The 17646-nt window shown below is 48.7% G+C and overlaps 1 protein-coding gene across 1 annotated transcript; it reads left to right on the top strand.

The window, feature by feature from the left end:
- Window positions 1–8: 8 nt before the first annotated feature.
- Window positions 9–17646, top strand: UTP4 (UTP4 small subunit processome component). The gene is made up of 16 exons (XM_035117831.2): window positions 9–256; window positions 876–1067; window positions 4090–4174; window positions 4818–4907; window positions 5481–5695; window positions 6447–6618; window positions 7339–7430; window positions 7607–7703; window positions 7929–7993; window positions 8762–8884; window positions 9616–9775; window positions 9949–10055; window positions 10294–10389; window positions 11478–11663; window positions 12991–13101; window positions 14379–17646. Exons 1-16 carry the CDS (start codon window positions 95–97, stop codon window positions 14493–14495), a joined length of 2070 nt encoding a protein of 689 aa, XP_034973722.2. The 5' UTR covers window positions 9–94; the 3' UTR covers window positions 14496–17646.

Below are 17646 nucleotides of genomic sequence, written 5' to 3'. Positions count from 1 at the left end.
TAGAGGGGCGGCGCGCACGTGGAAACCGGGCTTGCTTCGCTCTCTCTCCGCGTTCTCCGGACGCTCGACCGGTGCTATTTTCTGCCTGCCTGCCATGGTCGAGTTCGAGGTGCACCGCGCACGGCTCTTCGCCTTTGTGCCGTCCGGGATCCGGTGCGTGGCTGCGTCCCGCCCTTCTCACCACCGCCTGGCCGTGGGCCGCCTCGACGGCTCCCTCGAGATCTACGACCTGCAGGCCAACATGTTCCAGGAGAAGGTGACTCTGGCTCCCCAGTGGTTGGCATTCAGGGGTAGACTGCCCGTGCACATGAGGGCTCCACCTGGCACCCATTTGACAGGTCTCCACCTCTGTGAGGTTTTAATGGCATCTTGGCCATTGTCTGACCCCAGATCTTGTGGCCTTGAGTTCCACAAGCTAGTTCTTTCCTCCGTGAAGTAATACTAGCTTATCCAGGCACAGCTGAGCTCAGTGACAGAGAGCCCTTTGGCTCCGCTGAGGCTGGGAATTGGAGCCCCAAAGAATTGTTTGCCTGGGGGATGCCCTGGCTAAACAGCTATCTTCTGGGCATTCTTTGGGGCAAGAGGGTGGGTAGCACAGGTGACTCACCAAGCTTCTCTGTACTTTATTTTTGTAATCAGGAGGTATATCAGTGTGGGGGGTTTCTGGCTGCAAAGTTCTCCAGTCTGAGCCCAGCACAGGTTCATCCTGTGTGTGATTCCTCCCAGCTAAAAGTGTGTGTATGTGTGTTGAAAGGAGGCCATTGACACCCAAAGCCTACAAGAGACACCTTTCCTTAAACCAAAAAAACTATTCAGGATTGCCTCTTGGTTTAGGAGTCCTGCAACTTCCCCTTACCTATGACTTCTCTTTCCAGGTCATTGCTGGCCACGAGACGAGGATCCCAGAGGCGCTCTGCTGGGTAGCGGGAGACCGGCTCCTTGGTGCAGGTCTCAGTGGGGACATTGTTGAATACAACTTGGAGAAGCTGAATGTCAAATATTCGTTGAATGCTTTTGGAGGTCCTATCTGGACGATGGTGGCTGATCCAACTGGGACTCAGTTGGCGGTAGGTGCCCCTAGTATCCCAGAAACGGGCAGCTTGAAAATGTGGTAATGAAGTCTTGTGCTAGTAAGAGAACAGCCTTTAGAGGGGGGGGGATAGCACTCAATGATTTAGAACAGTAAGGGGTGTAGATTTAGGTAGGTAGCCGTGTTGGTCTGACACAGTTGAAATATATAATTTTTTTTATAATTGTCCAGTAGCACCTTAGAGACCAACTAAGTTTGTTCTTGGTATAAACTTTCGCGTGCATCTGAAGAAGTGTGCATGCACATGAAAGCTTATACCAAGAACAAACTTAGTTGGTCTCTAAGGTGCTACTGGACGTTTTATTTATTTTTATATTTCAACAAGGGGTGGGTGTGTGTTACGGAATATTTTACCACATCTATAGATGATGCAAAACCAGAAGGCTAGCCTGCTTCTCAGAAGACAGTGATAAAACCCCAAATGATGTTAATAGAATGGAATACTGGGGGAAAGTTCTGGAGAAATGTATTTAAACAAATTTATTTTATTGCAAGGCAGACAGTCCACATCACCCCAGAACTGGGTGTACTTAGCTTGTATAGCCGCAATATTTTGCAAATTAGAAACAAAGAACTCATAACACATCCATTAACTGCTGCAAGAACAACTATTGCCAGGACATGAAAAGCGTTGCAATTATTAACTATGGACCAATTGTATAATGCAATTTAACAAACAGCATTATTGGAAAAATTGACACAAAAAATTGAAGTAGCAAGAGGCCAAAAGAAGCACAACAATTTTTTATCAGTATGGTATGACTTTATTGATTACACAAATAACGAGGCATATGGTACAACTAATTAACAGCACAGTCTAGTGTGCATTAAGTGCATATTTTATTTTTTCACCTCCCCTGCCTCCCTTTCCTATAAATTCCTATAAATTCTAATTGTTATTAATACAACATACCTTTTACTTATGGTCACCAATCTAAGCAATGCAGATATCATTTGATATCTGTAATAACTAGTAATTTTGGTACCGTGTTTCCCCCTTTTTAAGGCGTAGTCATAAAATAAGCCATAGCAGCATTTCTAAGCATTTGAGAAATATAAACCGTACCCCGAAAATAAGCCATAGTGATAGGCGCTGTGCGGAAGAGATCACTGAGCTCCCCGAGTCAGCAGCAGCAACGCCGGCCGCAGCAGTGTTTGCTGAGTCCTTTCTTGCTTTTGGGACTTGGTTACTGTGCTGGCTTGGGATGGTGTGTGTGCAATTGCTGTTGCTGCTTCGTGTTTTTCAGCTGGATTCTCTGGGTTCTAAGCACTTTCCCCCGTTTGTTTGTGAAGCAGCACTCGGCTGCAGCCCCTGCCTCTCCCGACGGCTGCATGAATGCGAGGCTGGATTTGATCGCTATCTCCTTTTCCATTTCTTTTGTCTTTGAGCACCCGGCCCCGCCCCCTCTCCCCTTCGTGGAATGAAGAACGGAGTTTTAGCAGCATTTCCTCATTATAAAAAAAAGGTCAGGAACTTTTACTTTAACCTCAAAAATGGGATATTTCCTCTCTCTAAAAACAACTCTGACCTGAACACCAATATAACGGGGGTAGATCACCTCCAGTTTATAAATCCGCAAGTAGATCGCAGTCTCCTAGAAGTTGGGCTCTATACTTTGGCTGATTGCAAGCCTTTGCATCTTTAAAAAACAAAAACCATGCGCTTCTCAGTCTTAATTTTCCTTTAATTCATCCCCCTATACCCTCCTCCAACCATTGCCTCCTTCCATTCCTTACCCCCCTCCCTCTCTCCCCACTTCCCTCACTCCTGTGCGATCTCATTTAGTCATATACTTGCTTTTTCTGTTGTGTTGTCTATTTTATATTTAATATTATTACCCTTTATGATGTTATTTTTCCCCTTGCGATAATTATTTATTTTTTATCTTTAACTAACTTTCCTTTCCATATTTTTCCATATATAACTCAACACTTTCCCATTCCTTCTTAACTCTTTGGATAGAGTGCCCCCCCATTATTGTTGTTAATTTTACAATTCCTGGATTTTTTATGGAACCGAACAGCTCGGGTGCTTCAGAATGTGCCTTCTGTTGCTACAGGGCTATGGGGCTTCACTATTTGACCCCCCCCCAGGTTGGGATTTTTAAAGTAGTTCTGTGGGTCCCAGGGCACAGAATCACCCCCGATCCTTTCCTTTGTCTAAACAGACCTATTCCCCCCTGACTTTGGAAGGCTGTGCTTCAAGGGTGATACCAGGGGTTTTTTAAGACCTGCGCCTCTTAAGGATTGTTACAGTCCATAACTTCCATTGCTTTCTACAGGGTTGGGGGTTTAAAGCACTGCCACCCCCACCCCACCCTGCAGGCGCTCGGAACTGGCAGCGCCAACAACGCGCCCAGCAATGTGCAGAAGAGAGCACCGAGCATCCTGAGCCAGTGGGTCCCAGTTGTACCAGCACTTTTTTTTTAAAAAAAAGACACCCCCTGAAAATAAGCCACTGTGTGTTTTTTTGAGGGAAAAAAGTTATAAGACGGTGTCTTAAAAAAGGGGAAACACGGTATATACACTTTGACAGGAGGGTTTATTTCACATGCACATTAGGAGAAGCTTATTGACAGTGCAGTTTGACAATTGGATCAATTATCTGCGGGGTGGGCACTCCCTTGTCTCGGAGGGCTCTTCCAACAGGGGCTAGACAGCCATCTCTCTCTAGGGGATGCTCCTGCTCTCTGGATTTCCAACATCAATCAGGGGTTTGGATTAAACAGCTTATAAAGCTCCCTCCAGCTCTTCAATTTTCTGCATTTCATTCTCTTCTCCACTCAGTGTCCTGCTTCCTGTGGCTTAAATTCTTTCCTTGTGAGTAGTAAGATGCTTCTCCAGCACCAGCTTGGCATCTGTTTCTGTGTTTGTGTCATTGATAATCTTGTGTAGTTTGGTCAGTCAGAGCTCAAATTATTGGGCAAAGTCCTGGACTCTTGGCTGTCTACCAGACAGGATTCTGAACAGTCTACTGACCCCCTCTCTTGTTCTTACAGCTTGGTTGTGATGATGGATCCATTAAGCTCTTCAACATCTTACCAGATAGAATCGAGTTTGAGAGGCAGCTGGACCGACAGAAAGGTTGGTTGTGGGTGGGAGTCATGATCACCAACAGGATGAGCTCTGAGTCCATGTGCAGGAAGGGTAGGGAGCGTGATTTCTTGTTGCTTGCAGAGGATAGCCCCTTCAGGATGCAAGGAGAGCACTTGGCTCAGTGGTAGAGCACATGCTTTGAATGCACAGGGTCCCAAGTTCAGTCCCTGGCATCCCCAGGAAGGGTTACGAATGTCTAAAATATTGAAGAGCCTTTGTCTGTCATTTTGGATAGCAAGGACCTACAAAGGCCAGTGGTCTGGTTTGGTATAAGGCAGCTTCTTGTACAGTGGTACCTCGACTTACGAATGTCTCAACATCCGGGAAAAAACCGCAGCAGTTTTAGATAGGGATTTTTCGACTTACAAATTTTTAGATAGGGTTGCTTTGACTTACAAATTTTTCCATTTTCAATGCATTCCTATGGGAAAACGTGTTTCCAATGGCGGTTTTTGACTTACGAAATTTTCGACTTATGAAGGTGCCTTCGGAACGGATTAAATTCGTAAGTGAGGCACCACTGTATTTGCATGTTCCTCTGAGCCTCACCTACCTGCCCCCACCCCCAAAATGAGTTTGAATCTTGGTACGTCTTATCTGAGACTCTCTTCTGCCCCACCTTACCTTACAGGACGCATCCTGTCCCTTTCCTGGAATCCATCAGGGACCAAGATTGCAGCTGGCTCCACTAACATCATCCGTGTCTTTGATGCCAAATCAGGTGAGTTTTGGAGTTAGGCATGTTTTATGCTGGGGCCAGGAATATGGTGTGTGTGTGTGTGTGTGTGTGTGTGTGTGTGTGTGTGTGTCATCAGCTCATCCAAACAAACTTCACCTTCATGATTTTGGTCTGTCGTGGCCATTAATAATCAAGGATTGCATCCTCTTGACTGTGTCCCTTCCATACTCCCAGGTTAAATGGCAAGGAGAGGGCAATACTGGCTGGCTTGCCCATAGCTGGTGAACTCCCTTCCATTAGAGAGGGACCCATAATTCAGTGACAGAGCGCATGTTTTGCAATCCAAAGAGGTTAGGTTCAATTTCTGGCACCTCCACCTTGATGGCGCGTTATGGGAAAGAGCCTCTGCTCTGCCTGGAGAGCAGGGCTTGCCAACCTTTTGGGGCCTGTGGGCATATTTGCATACTGCAGAGGTGCACCCACTGGTGCTATGCCCTGTTAGCATTTGAGCAAAGGGGCTTTCCTTAAGGCCTTGTAAAGGCCTGCTTGGTTTGGGGTGACTGTTGGCGGCTGAGGCTAAGCAGACCCTGAGCATGCCTGGTGCCTCCTTTGCAGGCCATGCTGTCCAGCGGATCCTCGTGGACCGGTGCTTCAATGGGTCCCGCAAGCGGTCGCCTGTGGTGGTGTGGGACATACTCTTCCTTTCGGATGGCACAATTGTCAGCGCGGACTCTGCTGGGAAGGTGCAGTTCTGGGACTCGGAGATGGGGACGCTGCTGTGGAGCCACCCTGTCAGCAAGTCAGCCGTGCTTTGCCTGGCTGGGTCTGAGGTAAGTTGCATGTTAAAGCCACAGCAGCAGCACTGGGGGCGGGGGAGGGGGGCAGCTTTTGCTTGAGCTTGACAAGCAGAAAAGAAAGCAGGAGTCACTGGTGTGGCCGAACAGGGGGAGTGTGAAATTGAACCACAGAATAACAACAGTCCAAAATTTGGAAAGTTGCAACCCAAGGTCAAACTTTCTTACTCCTAAGTTCTAAAGAGGGGAGATAGACAGACAGCTATCCTAGGGGATTGTGTGAGCAGAGTCCTCATTGGAGGGCAGCCTTTGCCAACCGTGGCTGATGGGAGCCATAGTCCACCAGATCTGGAGGGTCCCAGGTTGGCATAGGTTGCTCTTGAACTCTTGGCCCTGTGATGATATGATGCTAGCTATCAGAAATTCATTTAAATCAAGACTTTGTGGCAGATAAAAGCACTTTGTGTGTTATCCAGAGCCTCTAAAAACTTGAGTGTGTACATGTGGCCCTTCAGGGAAATGACATTGTTCTGTGCTTAATCTGAGCTTGACTGGGACATCCAGCTGACCAGTGTTGGTGGCCAGGGGGCTGGGCTTGATGGATCTTTGGTCTGACCCAACATGGCAGCCCTTAGTCTGTGTAATGTGACTTCAGTGTTCGATCAGTTCGCTATTTTCATTGCCTGAGGTTCTGCACGGAGACTGCAGCTGTTGGCTGCATTGACCTGTTCTCTGCCATTAATACTTCCTCCCTGCAAACCTTTAGCTTGCCCAACTTTCTCCACAGGCAGAAGACAGTATTGTGGTTGGCACATCGGAGGGGATGGTATATCAGTTCCAGCTGCTACCAGTTAAGGTGGACAGTGCTGAGCTCCAGTGGGTGCGAACAAGGCCCTTTCAGCAACACACCCACGATGTGCGGACAGTAGCACATCTTGCAACAACATTAATCTCTGGAGGTAGAGTTCACTGCAATCGTCTCTCTCTCTGTGTGTGATTGCTTTGTGGTAAAGTACCTGCTTTGCATACAGAAGTTCATGGGTTCCACCCCCAGATGCCCATTTAAAAAGGACCATGTAGGTAGGAGGTGATGGGAAAGGCCTCCCTCTGCCTCCTGAGACCGAGTCAAAGTAAACAACATTGGTCCAGGTCACTGGTCTTCAACTGGTGGGTCAGGACCCACTAATGGGTCACTGTCTGATCCAAGGTAGTTCACAACACGAGCACTTCCACTATGCAAATATATGGCAAAAGATTAAGGAATTGGTCCCCAAAACATATTTGGATTAAAAGCAGGTCCTTGGTCTGAGAAGGTTGAAGACGGCTGGTCTAGGAGAACCAGTAGTCTGATCTGGTGTGTGCACATGCCACCTATAGAGGGTGCTGTGATCTGTTACATCTTGACCTGGTTTGCACTCCCCCCCCCCAGTTTATTTATTTATTTATTTCATTTATATCCCTGATTTTGCTCCCAAGTTGCTCAAGGTGGTGCATCTGGTTCTCCTCCTTATTTAATCCCCACAACAACCCTGTGAAGTTGGTTAGGCTAAGAGATAGTGACTGACTGAAGGCCACCCAGCGATCTTTATGGCTGAGTGGGGATTTGAACGCTGGTTTCCCAGGTTCTTGTCTGATACTGTAATCACTATACCACCCTGGCTTTTTCCCTTCTCATTTAGGTCTGGACGGGCAACTTGTGATCCGACAATTTATGGAGAATTTGGATCCCAAGTCTTATGTACCTTCCCTCCAGAAAGTCACCTTCCCTCACGTGAGTAGCGGGATTGGCGCCTGCTATCTAGCAATGCCTTCTCTTCCCCCAGATGGCTTCTCATAGCTTCTTCCTTCCTGCAGTAGTCCTGTGCGCTAGAAGGACGCAGGGGCAACCCATGCAAACTCTGCTCCCCCACCCCACTTCTCACCTGCCGCTTCTTTTCCCTCTTACAGAGGTGCCTTGTCTCCTGTGCCCGGATAGCCCGCCTCCTCCTCTTCCAATACCCGAAACATCTGGAGCTTTGGCGACTTGGAGCCACCAACACAGCAGGTGAGAGCAAACGTTGCTTTCAGAGCCTTAGTGGTCTGGTGTGATTGATGTGCCCCTAGAGGAGACATGTCCCTTGGTCACCTGGGCCTGTGTTGAGCTCCAGGCTGCCCTTTCCAGCAGGTGCAGCAAGAGCTTTGGGCTGCTGGGAAGCTTGGCAGTCCCCTCACATATTGGGACATCCTAGCGAGACTTGGTGTGTAAAGATGCTCTTGGTTCTTGTTCCAGGAAAGGCTGGTGAAGTCCTGCCTGTCTCCTGTCCCCCGGAACACCTTCTGCAACTCAAGGCCAAGGTGAGGGAGCCATGATTTCTAGTCTCCTCTGATTGTGGATGCTTCAGATTCTCAACATGCCCTCTGGGCATGAATTGTGCAGGAAATATCTCCACTTCAGATACAAACAGTTTTGTGCAAAAGCAGGCTATGGGTTTTTTTTTTTGTATTAGAACAGAGAGGAGACAGTCTCTTGTGCTCCCTGAAATAAGATGCTTATTTAGCTCAATGCATTTCAGAGTTGAGCCGGCGAATGCTTGTAAATTCCTTGAACCTTAAAGAGACTTATTCTGGACACCTGAACTGAAAAGAACTTCAAAAAATCTACAAGACTTTCTGGATACAGAAATAAAGAAAACATCTTACAGCCTCATAGTTTGAAACTGCTTTTAGTTCAGGCATATAGAGTAAGTTTTTGTTTCTTTAAGGATCAAGGAATTTACAAGCATTCACAGCTCCTGTTGAAGGAGTTTCAACTCTGAAACATGTTGAACTAAATAAACATTTTATTTCAGGGAGCACAAGAGCCTCTCTCTTCCCTGTTCAGCTGACCCTGGTGCTTCCCCCTCTGCTTTTCTGCTTCCCATGGTTCCCCTACATCTGCTTAACTGTAGTTGTTCCCAAGCCAACTCAAATCAAGGCAATCTTGCAACATGTTGATTTTGCTGAGTCTCCAGAGGTGGCAAGTCCTACTGAGGGTGTGGTTACAGATGTTCATCCCCCTTAGTCCCCTGTATATTTTTGGAGGAACCCAGCTCAGCTTCTCCCTTCACCTGGATTCCTTCCTAGGACCCTGAGCACATTGCCAGCAGCTGTGTCTCACCCTGTGGCTCCTGGATTGCCTACTCCACAACTTCCAGGTTCTATCTGCACCAGGTCCAGCTCAGCAGCGACCACATTGCTATCAAGAGGGTGAGTGAGAATTCTGCAGGGTGGAGACTCTGGCCTGGGTGTTCTGGTCTGGGGCATGCTAGAGCAAGAGGTCATCCAGGAAAGCTGAATGTTGGGAGATTCTGGACAGACAAAAGGAAGAACTTCTTCACACAGGGCATAGGTAAATGATGGAGTCGACTGCCGCAGGATGTAGTAATGGCCAATAACTTGCATGGTTTCAAAGGCGAATCAGTCAGATCTGTGTAGGATAAGGCTATTGGCTACCAGCAATGATGACAGTGCACATGACCCCCCCCCCCAGTAATGGAGGCAGTCTACCTTTGAAGGCACGTGGCTGGGGATTATGAGCAAGGAATGTTGCACTTGGTCCTGCTTGTGGTCTTCTTCCCTTTGGGGCATCTGATTGGTCCCTGGGAGAACAAGAGGCTGGACTAGGTGGGCTGATCCAGCTCCAGGACTCTTAGTTATTTATTTAATTTCAGCAATTTAGATACAGCTTAAGTACAATAGTCTCTAAGCAGTTTACACGGATGCAATCCAAAAAAAGTAAAAATCAGATTAAATGATAAAATTATTATGTTCTTTTAAGATTTTGTAACTTATTCTTTTAAGTTGATGGAAGGAACAGGAAATGCTTTTCTAGACTTCCCCAAGTGAGCCTCCTTGGGGGACAGGGGCTTGGGAAAGGGTGAGGTGGGGCTTCAGGGTAGAGCTGGCCACACTGACCCTTAAACCTTGCCTTCCCAAAGGTTGCTAAGATTCCAAAGGGGATTCGCTCAGCCCACCACCTCCTTTTCTCTGCGGACTCCACCAGGCTCTTTGTGGCATCGGACCAAGGTTCTGTGCACGTCCTCAAGCTCTCGCAGTCAGGAGTCTGCAAACACCTGCACACCCTCTGCCCCAGCTCAGGTAAGATTGGCTTTTTGGAGAGCAGGACATACTTATCAGCACTGGGGTTAGGGCAGATGAGTGGCTTTTGAAGTGATATTTAAAATGAAGCCAGGGTACAAAAATGTCGATAGATACACACATTCATACACATGCTTTTGAAACTCACTTTCCTCATGCATCACTTCCTGCAGAGACGTCGGAAGCTGCATACCTGCTGGCGGCTAGTGCCAATGGCCAGTGGTTAGCTGCAGCTAGTGGTGATCGGGCAATCAACATCTACAACTTGGAAGATGCCAAGGTGAGCCAAACAGAGCCTGCAGTGGTGAGAGGTTGAACATGCTTTGTCTGAAAAAAGTGAAGCAGGTTCATCAGGTTTCTTTGCTGCATCCTCACCATGAGGGTGGTTAAGAGTTCTGAGAGCCTTCTGGGCTCCTGCTGTGCAATGATACGGCCCCAGATGAAGTGAAGGGAGCAGCCTGGGCCACCTGGGTGGGAGGAAGGCTTTGTGAACCCCACTGTCTCTCTCTCTTGTCCAGCCTCATTGCACGGTGCCTACATATGACTGCCCAGTGACTGCCTTGGCCATTCACCCAGTGACCAATAATGTTGTGATCGTCCACTCAGATCAGCAGGTAAGATCTTCACAGCCAACTTCACTTCCCGAGCCTCACTAGGCACACAGAGAATCCCGAGGGAGAGAGAGAGAGGAATTTGCTCCATCTGTGTGCACAAGAGTTTTGCCCCTGCTATTGCAGTCAGTCCCTATTGCTCACAAGGAGGATATTGGTCACAAGGAGGTCCCAGAGTGGCTTAGAGAAATATTGTAGGCAGGTCCTGCTTGGGGGCTTCCCATTGGGGCATCTGTTTGGTTGCTGTGAGAACAGGATGCTGGACTAAGTGGGCCCCCTTTGGCCTGATCCAACAGTCAGGCTCTTTTAAGTTCACAATTAAAAACAAAATCCAGCTTGCCATTAAAACAATAAAATAGAACCACAAAACAGTGATGACAAAATAACAGAAGAGCAGCATAGAACTGCAGCACATAGCGATGCAGGAGGAGGGAAGACGTCTACTCAGCCAAAGGCCTCCTGGGTAAAGTGATGTGTCCTGACTAATCAATTAAAAGCATGCAGTGCACAGAGACAAGCCCCAGAGGGGAGGGCATTCCACAACCTGGGAGCCACTACAGGGAAAGCCCTCTCACTGACTGCCCCCCTCGAAAGCCCCTCTTCTGATCATCCACCAGAGTGACCAAGGTAGTTTTGGTGCTGTGTCTGAGTGTGAAGCCGGATTAAGTGTGTCTAGATCAATATTATTTGCAGTTCTGCAAATCATTTTCTTTGCTATTATGATTAAAAGCGAGCTACAGGCCAGGGTGTTTCTATTCCAGGCAAGTCCAGAATTTGGCATCCTGGAGGTGGCGGGGGAGATTTTTCACTTTTGTTTTTTTTCTATGATCCATCTCTAGGGTAACCTTTGCCAACCAGGTGCCTTCCAGAAGTTTTAAACTACAGTTCCCATCAGCCTAAGGCAGCACAGCTGGGCTCGCAGCAGCTCCAGCATCTTGTGGGCATGCTGCCTGGGGCGGATGGGGGGTTGTACCCCAAAATCTCTGCAAGGCACCAACTGGTGAAGCCTGATGTCATGCTTTATGGGGCTGAGTCCCTGCTTAACAGAGCTGCTGCTCCAGCCCTCTGTTGTTTGTCTTCCTCTTTCCCAGCTGTTTGAGTTCAGCATCACCAACAAAGAATACACCCCCTGGAGCCGGAAGATGCAGCAGCTCGGGCTGCCCAGCAATTGGCAGGAGTGGGAGACACCCATCACCCACATTGCCTTCAGCCCCCGGCAGGCCTCCCACATCCTGCTGCACGATGCATTCATGTTCTGCATCCTGGATAAGTCCAAGGTGAGGAAGGTTCCAGCACTAGACCATTGGCAGTTTGCCACACAAGGGTGCACAGCACCTGCTGTTGTCTGAGCCACTGGTCTCACCCAGCCCATTCCTAGACTTGTCTGCAAGGGTACCAGGGCGAGGAATGCCCAAAAGCTCAGTGGCAGAGCATGTGCTTTGCATTACAAGAGGATCAGGTGGCAGGTACTGAGAGGTCCTGCTTTGGTCGGGCCTCACCTGGAATCACTGTGTCCCATTCTTGGACACCACAATTTGGTACAGAAAGATGAAATGTGGCAGAGGAGAGCAGTGAAAGTGGTGAAGGGCCTGGAGAAAGTCCTTTGAGGAAAGGGTTGGAGGAGGTGCTGGGAAGGGCTGGTGTAGAGAGGGGAAGATTTTCCATTCAGAGTAGGTGATCCATCAAACCGATGGGTTCAAATGTCAAGGAAGAGGATTTAGGTCACATCCACGCCGTACATGGCTTCCCCCAAATATTTTTAATTTTCTGCTTGGAGACCAACAATTCCCAGCAATCTTCACAAACTACAGGATTCTTGGGGAGGGGGGAAGCCACATGGTTTAAATGTGCTTGAAGGGTATGGTGTTGATGTTCTTTCAGCTAAATGTTAGGAAGGGCATCCTAGCAGTGGGTGGTATTAAACACTAGTCCTACTCATAGGTACCTAAGTTAATGGACGTGACTAACCTAGGTATGTCTACTCGTGAGTTGAATACCACCCAGTTAGAGCTCTTTGGAACCAGCAGGGAAGTGGCAGGCTCTCCTTCATTACAGGTTTTTATGCAGAGGCTGGATGGAAACCTGTCAAGGATGCCAAGGGCATGGCTTTCCTGCATCCACAGACCTTTTGAGCTCCCTTCCAACTTTTATGATTCTGTATGCCCAAGACCCTGGAGAGCTGCTGCCAATCATAATAGACAGGTGGACCAGCAGTTAGAATAAGGGACCCTCACAGGTTCAGACATCACCTCTGGCACATCCGTAGGGGGACTTCTGTAAGTTACAACTATGGGTGTTTGGCGGGGGGGGGAGGGGGGCACAAAGCTGGCTGACATGTCCAAGAAAGGCTCCGGGAGTCTAGGGAGGATTAGAGATTGCTCCAGCTCATAGGCTACAATAGGTAGACCTGGAGGCTGCTTCCAGCAGGGGGACTTAGCTGGGTCATTTTTGTCCTGGCAGAGAGTGCAACACAGCTCCGAGGCAAATTAGCTGCGCTGCTTGTTCTCCACAGCTTTGTGAAACGGGATATGATCTGAAACGTCTGTGAAGCTGACAACCACAGCTTCCCTGTGCCCTCAGTAACACTGCCTTTTCTCTCTCCAGCCGCTGCCTGAGGGCTCTGCCTTCTTGAATGACCAGCAGTCACAGGCACGGCTCTCCAAGGCTGCTCGCCATGGCTCCAGGCCCGCCTTCAAGTTCTGCAAAAAGTACCAGGTTGGTCTTTGTGCATCTGCACCCCACCCCAGGAGAGGCAAAAGGACCCAGGAGAGGCAAAAGGAAACACTCCCCCTCCCCCAGTGCATGGTTCAGGGATGCAGGGAGCTGCCATCAGCTCTGGAGCTGGCTGAGAGGACTCTGAAAGTGGATTTTACAAATCCATGGAGAAACATTTGGGGAGTACCAGCAATGCCCTGAGCAGGGTGCTGGCATGGTTGAAGGCCAACCCTGGTCTCCCAGAAGCAGAGTGCTTCCAGCCTCAAAACAGCCCTGCTGGACTAGACCATTTAGCCCACTGTCCTGTTCTCACAGTGGCCAACTAGTTGCTCCAAAGGGAAGCCCACAAGCAGGACCTGAGTGCAACAGCAGCACTCTCCCCACTTGTGGTTCCCAGCAGCTGGCATTATTCAAAAGGATATTGCCTCTGACAGTGGACAGAGAACATAGCCCTATTCTCTTCCATGAATTCTCCTACTTCTCTTTTAAAGCCAGGCACATTGGGGCCATCACTACTCCAAGCCATGCTCCAGTTGGCTTGGCAATGAAGCTGGTGCCTCTAGGCCAGACAGAGATGCATCTGTGGCAGGGAAGTGCAGCTTCATTGCCAAGGCCGCAGAGCTGTTTCCTTTGTTGCTAGAAAATACAGGTGTCCCATAAGGTGCAGGGCTGCTGCTAAGCCTGCTGGGCTATTTTTCAAATCCCAAGTAGCCACATGGTACAAGGAGAGGTGTGTCAGTCCGACATTACACTGAGCACAACGAGAGAGCAATAAATGACGGAAGACAACAGGCATCATAAGCCCACTGCCTTTGATTTCTTGAATAAGGGTGGCAGAGGCAAAAAGGGTGAGTGTGGTGAGACTCTGTTTCCAACACAAGGGGGAGAAGTCTCCCAGTGGCTACTAAAAGCACCGTCCTTCCTGTTCAGAGGCAGCTTGTTGCTTAACACCAGGGAGTATCAACAGAGCAGCTGAGAGGCATTTGATTGACCATTGTAGGCTATGGGATGCCAGAGTAGATAGCTTCCCTTGGTCTGATTCAACAGGGCTCTCTTTAGGTATTGATGAGAGTGTCCTGGAATGGCTGTGAGAAGGGCTTTTGCTGCTGGCCTATCTGGGCAGCTGATATTTTGCAGCCTGAAAATAATTGCATGTCTGCAGGCAACCAGTGTTGAGCGCAAGATGACACCTTATATTGAGCCCATTCTGTCCAAAGGTTGCCAGCTGCCAACCTCTGCCTATTCTAACTCTGCTCCTTTCTCCTTCCCCCTGGCAGCCTTTGCTGTTTGTGGACCTGTTAGATAAGAATCGCCTGGTGGTGGTGGAGCGGTCTCTGGCAGACATCAAGGCGCAACTGCCCCCGCCTGTCTATCTCAAGAAGTTTGGCACGTAAAGGCACCTGTCCCAGCCCTGCCATGGCTGTGGCTGTTCCATGCAAGGACTGTCAAGCAGGAAAAGAGCAAAAACCTGCAAGTCGGCAGTGTTGCCCTCCCAACTGCGATAGTCCAGGGAAGCAACAGCTCAGGTGGACTGAAAGCATCCCCTCTCCTCCTCCTCCTCCGATCCAAAGCAAGTGAATGAGTGGAGAGACAACCAGCAGGTCTTGGGAACCCGGCCAACTCCCATGCCTCCTTCCTCCTCCCCTCCTCTGGGCCCTTGAGCTCGCTCCCTTCCTCTGCAGCGTTATCAGGCTGACGAAGTTGGCTTTGACCTTGGGATCTAGGCTGGAATGAATGTTCTTCACTGTCAATGATTAACCTCCAAGATACCAGCAAATACTTCACAAGTATCTTTGAACCTGAAGGGGTGGAAGTCAGCAGAAGGGGCCAGGCTGCTATGGAAGAGACTCGTCTGCTGATGCCTTTGTTTGCCCCTTTTTAATAATAAAAAATAGTACCTGGCATCTGTACAGGGCTTTTGAGTGTTCAAAGTGCTTCACTCACGTTACACAATGCCACTTGGAAGGTGGGTCAGTATTGCTGAAGGTGAGACAGAGAGAAATGGGGGACTTGCTAATTTTCCCCACTCAATTTCTTGGCTGCTGCACAGGCTGAGCATGTATTAGAGCGAGTGTCCTTGTAGGTTTCCTCCCCAGTCTTGGGTCTACCATGTGCCTGTCTCTGCTCCTCCAAATGGCTATGGTGGCAGCAAATTCTAGTATTCTCCCAGACCAGGCAAACTGGTTTCAGCCCCATCAAGCAGAAACCATAAGTCCAGCCAGCGAGGAAGAACAATGCTTTGCCTGACCTTGACGTCTGTATTTATTTCCCCCGAAGTGGGGACGGTGATGGTCCCAAGTTTCCAGAATTCCTGAGGGGGTGAGAAGGAAGTGGCTACAGGGCTGAAATGATATGTTTTGAGTTTCAGGGTGGGGGTGAGGAGAGTAGTGTTATGCTGCTGGGTGAAGCTGTTGGACTGATAGCCTGCTGTGTCCTTCGCTGTAATTGAAATGATCAAAATAAATCTGACTGAAGATGGGCCTGACTTGAGTGCCGTCTCTCTTCCAGCTGCGAGCTTTCCTCCCTCGCCTGTTTTCCTTCAAGTTCTTTTCTGGGCGCCAGATGACGGTATTGTAGTCATGGCACTGTAGTTATTGTTGTATAGATTTATTGCATAGATTGAGCCTGTTTGTTTTTAAATCCAGTGGCCATTTTGAAGAAAACAAACCACCCTTATTAGAATTGTTTGTTCTCTCAACACAAGAACATTACAATTCAGAAATAATTATTTTAAATAAAGACAATTCCATACGTTCACAAATAGGTGGTTGTTGTTTTTTTCAAATAAAGGGGGGAAGGCCTAGTTAATAAATAAAAACTAGGCCAATACAAAGGTCTATTAGAGCAGCTCCTGTAACAAATTTGCAAAATCATTTATGGTCTGTTGTGCTTGACTTTCCCAATGAAAGCCCTTTTAAAACAAGTTGGTATTGTTCCCATTTTATAGATGGGGACTTGAAGCTTTGAGAGTACGACTTGCCCAATGGTGTGGCAGAGGGTGGGCCTTAAACCCAGACTGGACCATGTAAAGTCTAAATCTTCACTGAGATAGCCATTTTGCTTAACAAGAGACATTGCTTGGCTTTTACACTGTTTGGAAGCCATGTCTTGTTATCTCAGCAGGTCCAGGGTTATTTGCTTCCTTCAAATATTCCAGGTGAAAGTGCCAATATTGAACACATATTCGACAGTTGAACACTGGGCCCCCTACAGAGCTCTGCCTCATGCCAAAGTTGTGTTCTGACTTAAGACCTGGCACTGTTTCTTCCACCCAGACTCGAAAGAGCAGGTGGAGGCAGGCCGTTTAGCTTAACTCAGGCAAGGCAGAAGATTTGGCTATTCCTGCAACAGACATCCCTTCCTGTCCCCAAGGCGCTGGAGCCGCAAAGAGTTTATTCCGTAACAAGAGATGTCCTCAGGAGTCCGGGATCACTGCTGATTACGTCTGCTCATGTCAAAAATAGCCTTCCACAGCCCAAGGATCAGCGCCAAAGCCTCGACATCAAGAAGGACTCTGGGCCACGCAAGGGCTTCGCTCCCCTCGTGGGAACCTACAGCCAAATTAACGCCAAGCACTTGGGGCTGCAGTTGAACCAAATCCGTCTGTCTCAACCTGCTGGAAATCTTAGCTGCAGGCTTGCCTTATTGGGCCTGTGTAATAAGCTTGCAAAATCCTCTTTTAATCCAGGCTGCCTTTTCCTCAAGCGAAACGGGGGTGATGCAAGTTGAAATTGCTCTGAAGGAAATACAGCCTGTCAAAAGACTTTTGCCCATGTGGAGCAGCTCCCACTGGGGCTTTAACAAGTCCCTGGAGGGATCAGGCCAGGCCAGGCTTCCCCAACCTGGTGCCCTCCAGATGTTTGGGTCTACCACTGGCTAGGGCTGATGGAAGTTGTAGTCCCATATATCTGAAGGCACCAGGATGTAGGAAGCTGGCCTAAACTTCAGCCCTGCTTAGTGTTCCAGCGGAGTTGTACCGGTAGTGGCCTCTAACCTGGAATAGCTCCCCACCACAGCTGGCTCGCTCCAGTTGTTGTTTAATTCAGACAGCCTCTTTGTGATTTCAGGCCATTCTTTTCATGGTTAGTGGCCAGTGCTGTTGCTTGGACCCTTGATCAGTGGGTGGGCACCGGGTACCGGGTTTTCCCTCTTGATCGACCACCTTCCCAGGTTCACGAGCCCCATCTGCCCCTCCCCTCTGCAGCACGTGCAGAAACTGCCTTCTTGACCGTTGTGCCTACTATTGGTCTCATCTGCTCAGTCCACCAGAGCCTGCTTTTGCACGCAGGGGAAGTCCCAAACTCACTTGAGCGTTTGAGACCCATTGCTACCCTCACCTGGTTTAGCTGGCCAGTTGAAGCCGTTGCCTGTGGTGTGGCCACTGTCACATGCTGACAGCTTCTAGCAGCCACAGGTGAGAGCTGAGTGCAAGGTGGGGACCAAAAGTGGGCAAACTACCCCAGAAGGAGCATGACGTGTCCCCCACCAGAGGTACTACCCTAACACCCCATACACCCCTGGGGATACGTAATACTGTAAAGAGAA

The sequence above is a fragment of the Zootoca vivipara genome, chromosome 6, assembly GCF_963506605.1.
Source record: "Zootoca vivipara chromosome 6, rZooViv1.1, whole genome shotgun sequence".
Lineage (NCBI taxonomy): Eukaryota > Metazoa > Chordata > Lepidosauria > Squamata > Lacertidae > Zootoca > Zootoca vivipara.
The sequence above is the reverse complement of the archived record's forward strand: the minus strand, read 5'-3'. Positions and strand labels throughout refer to the sequence as shown.

Coding starts and splice junctions, on each gene's coding strand:
- UTP4 (XM_035117831.2), top strand. CDS start 95: ATGGTCGAGTTCGAGGTGCACCGCGCACGGCTCTTCGCCTTTGTGCCG. Junction 4,908..5,480: donor TGTCTTTGATGCCAAATCAG/GTGAGTTTTGGA, acceptor CCTCCTTTGCAG/GCCATGCTGTCCAGCGGATC. Junction 10,390..11,477: donor TCGTCCACTCAGATCAGCAG/GTAAGATCTTCA, acceptor CCTCTTTCCCAG/CTGTTTGAGTTCAGCATCAC.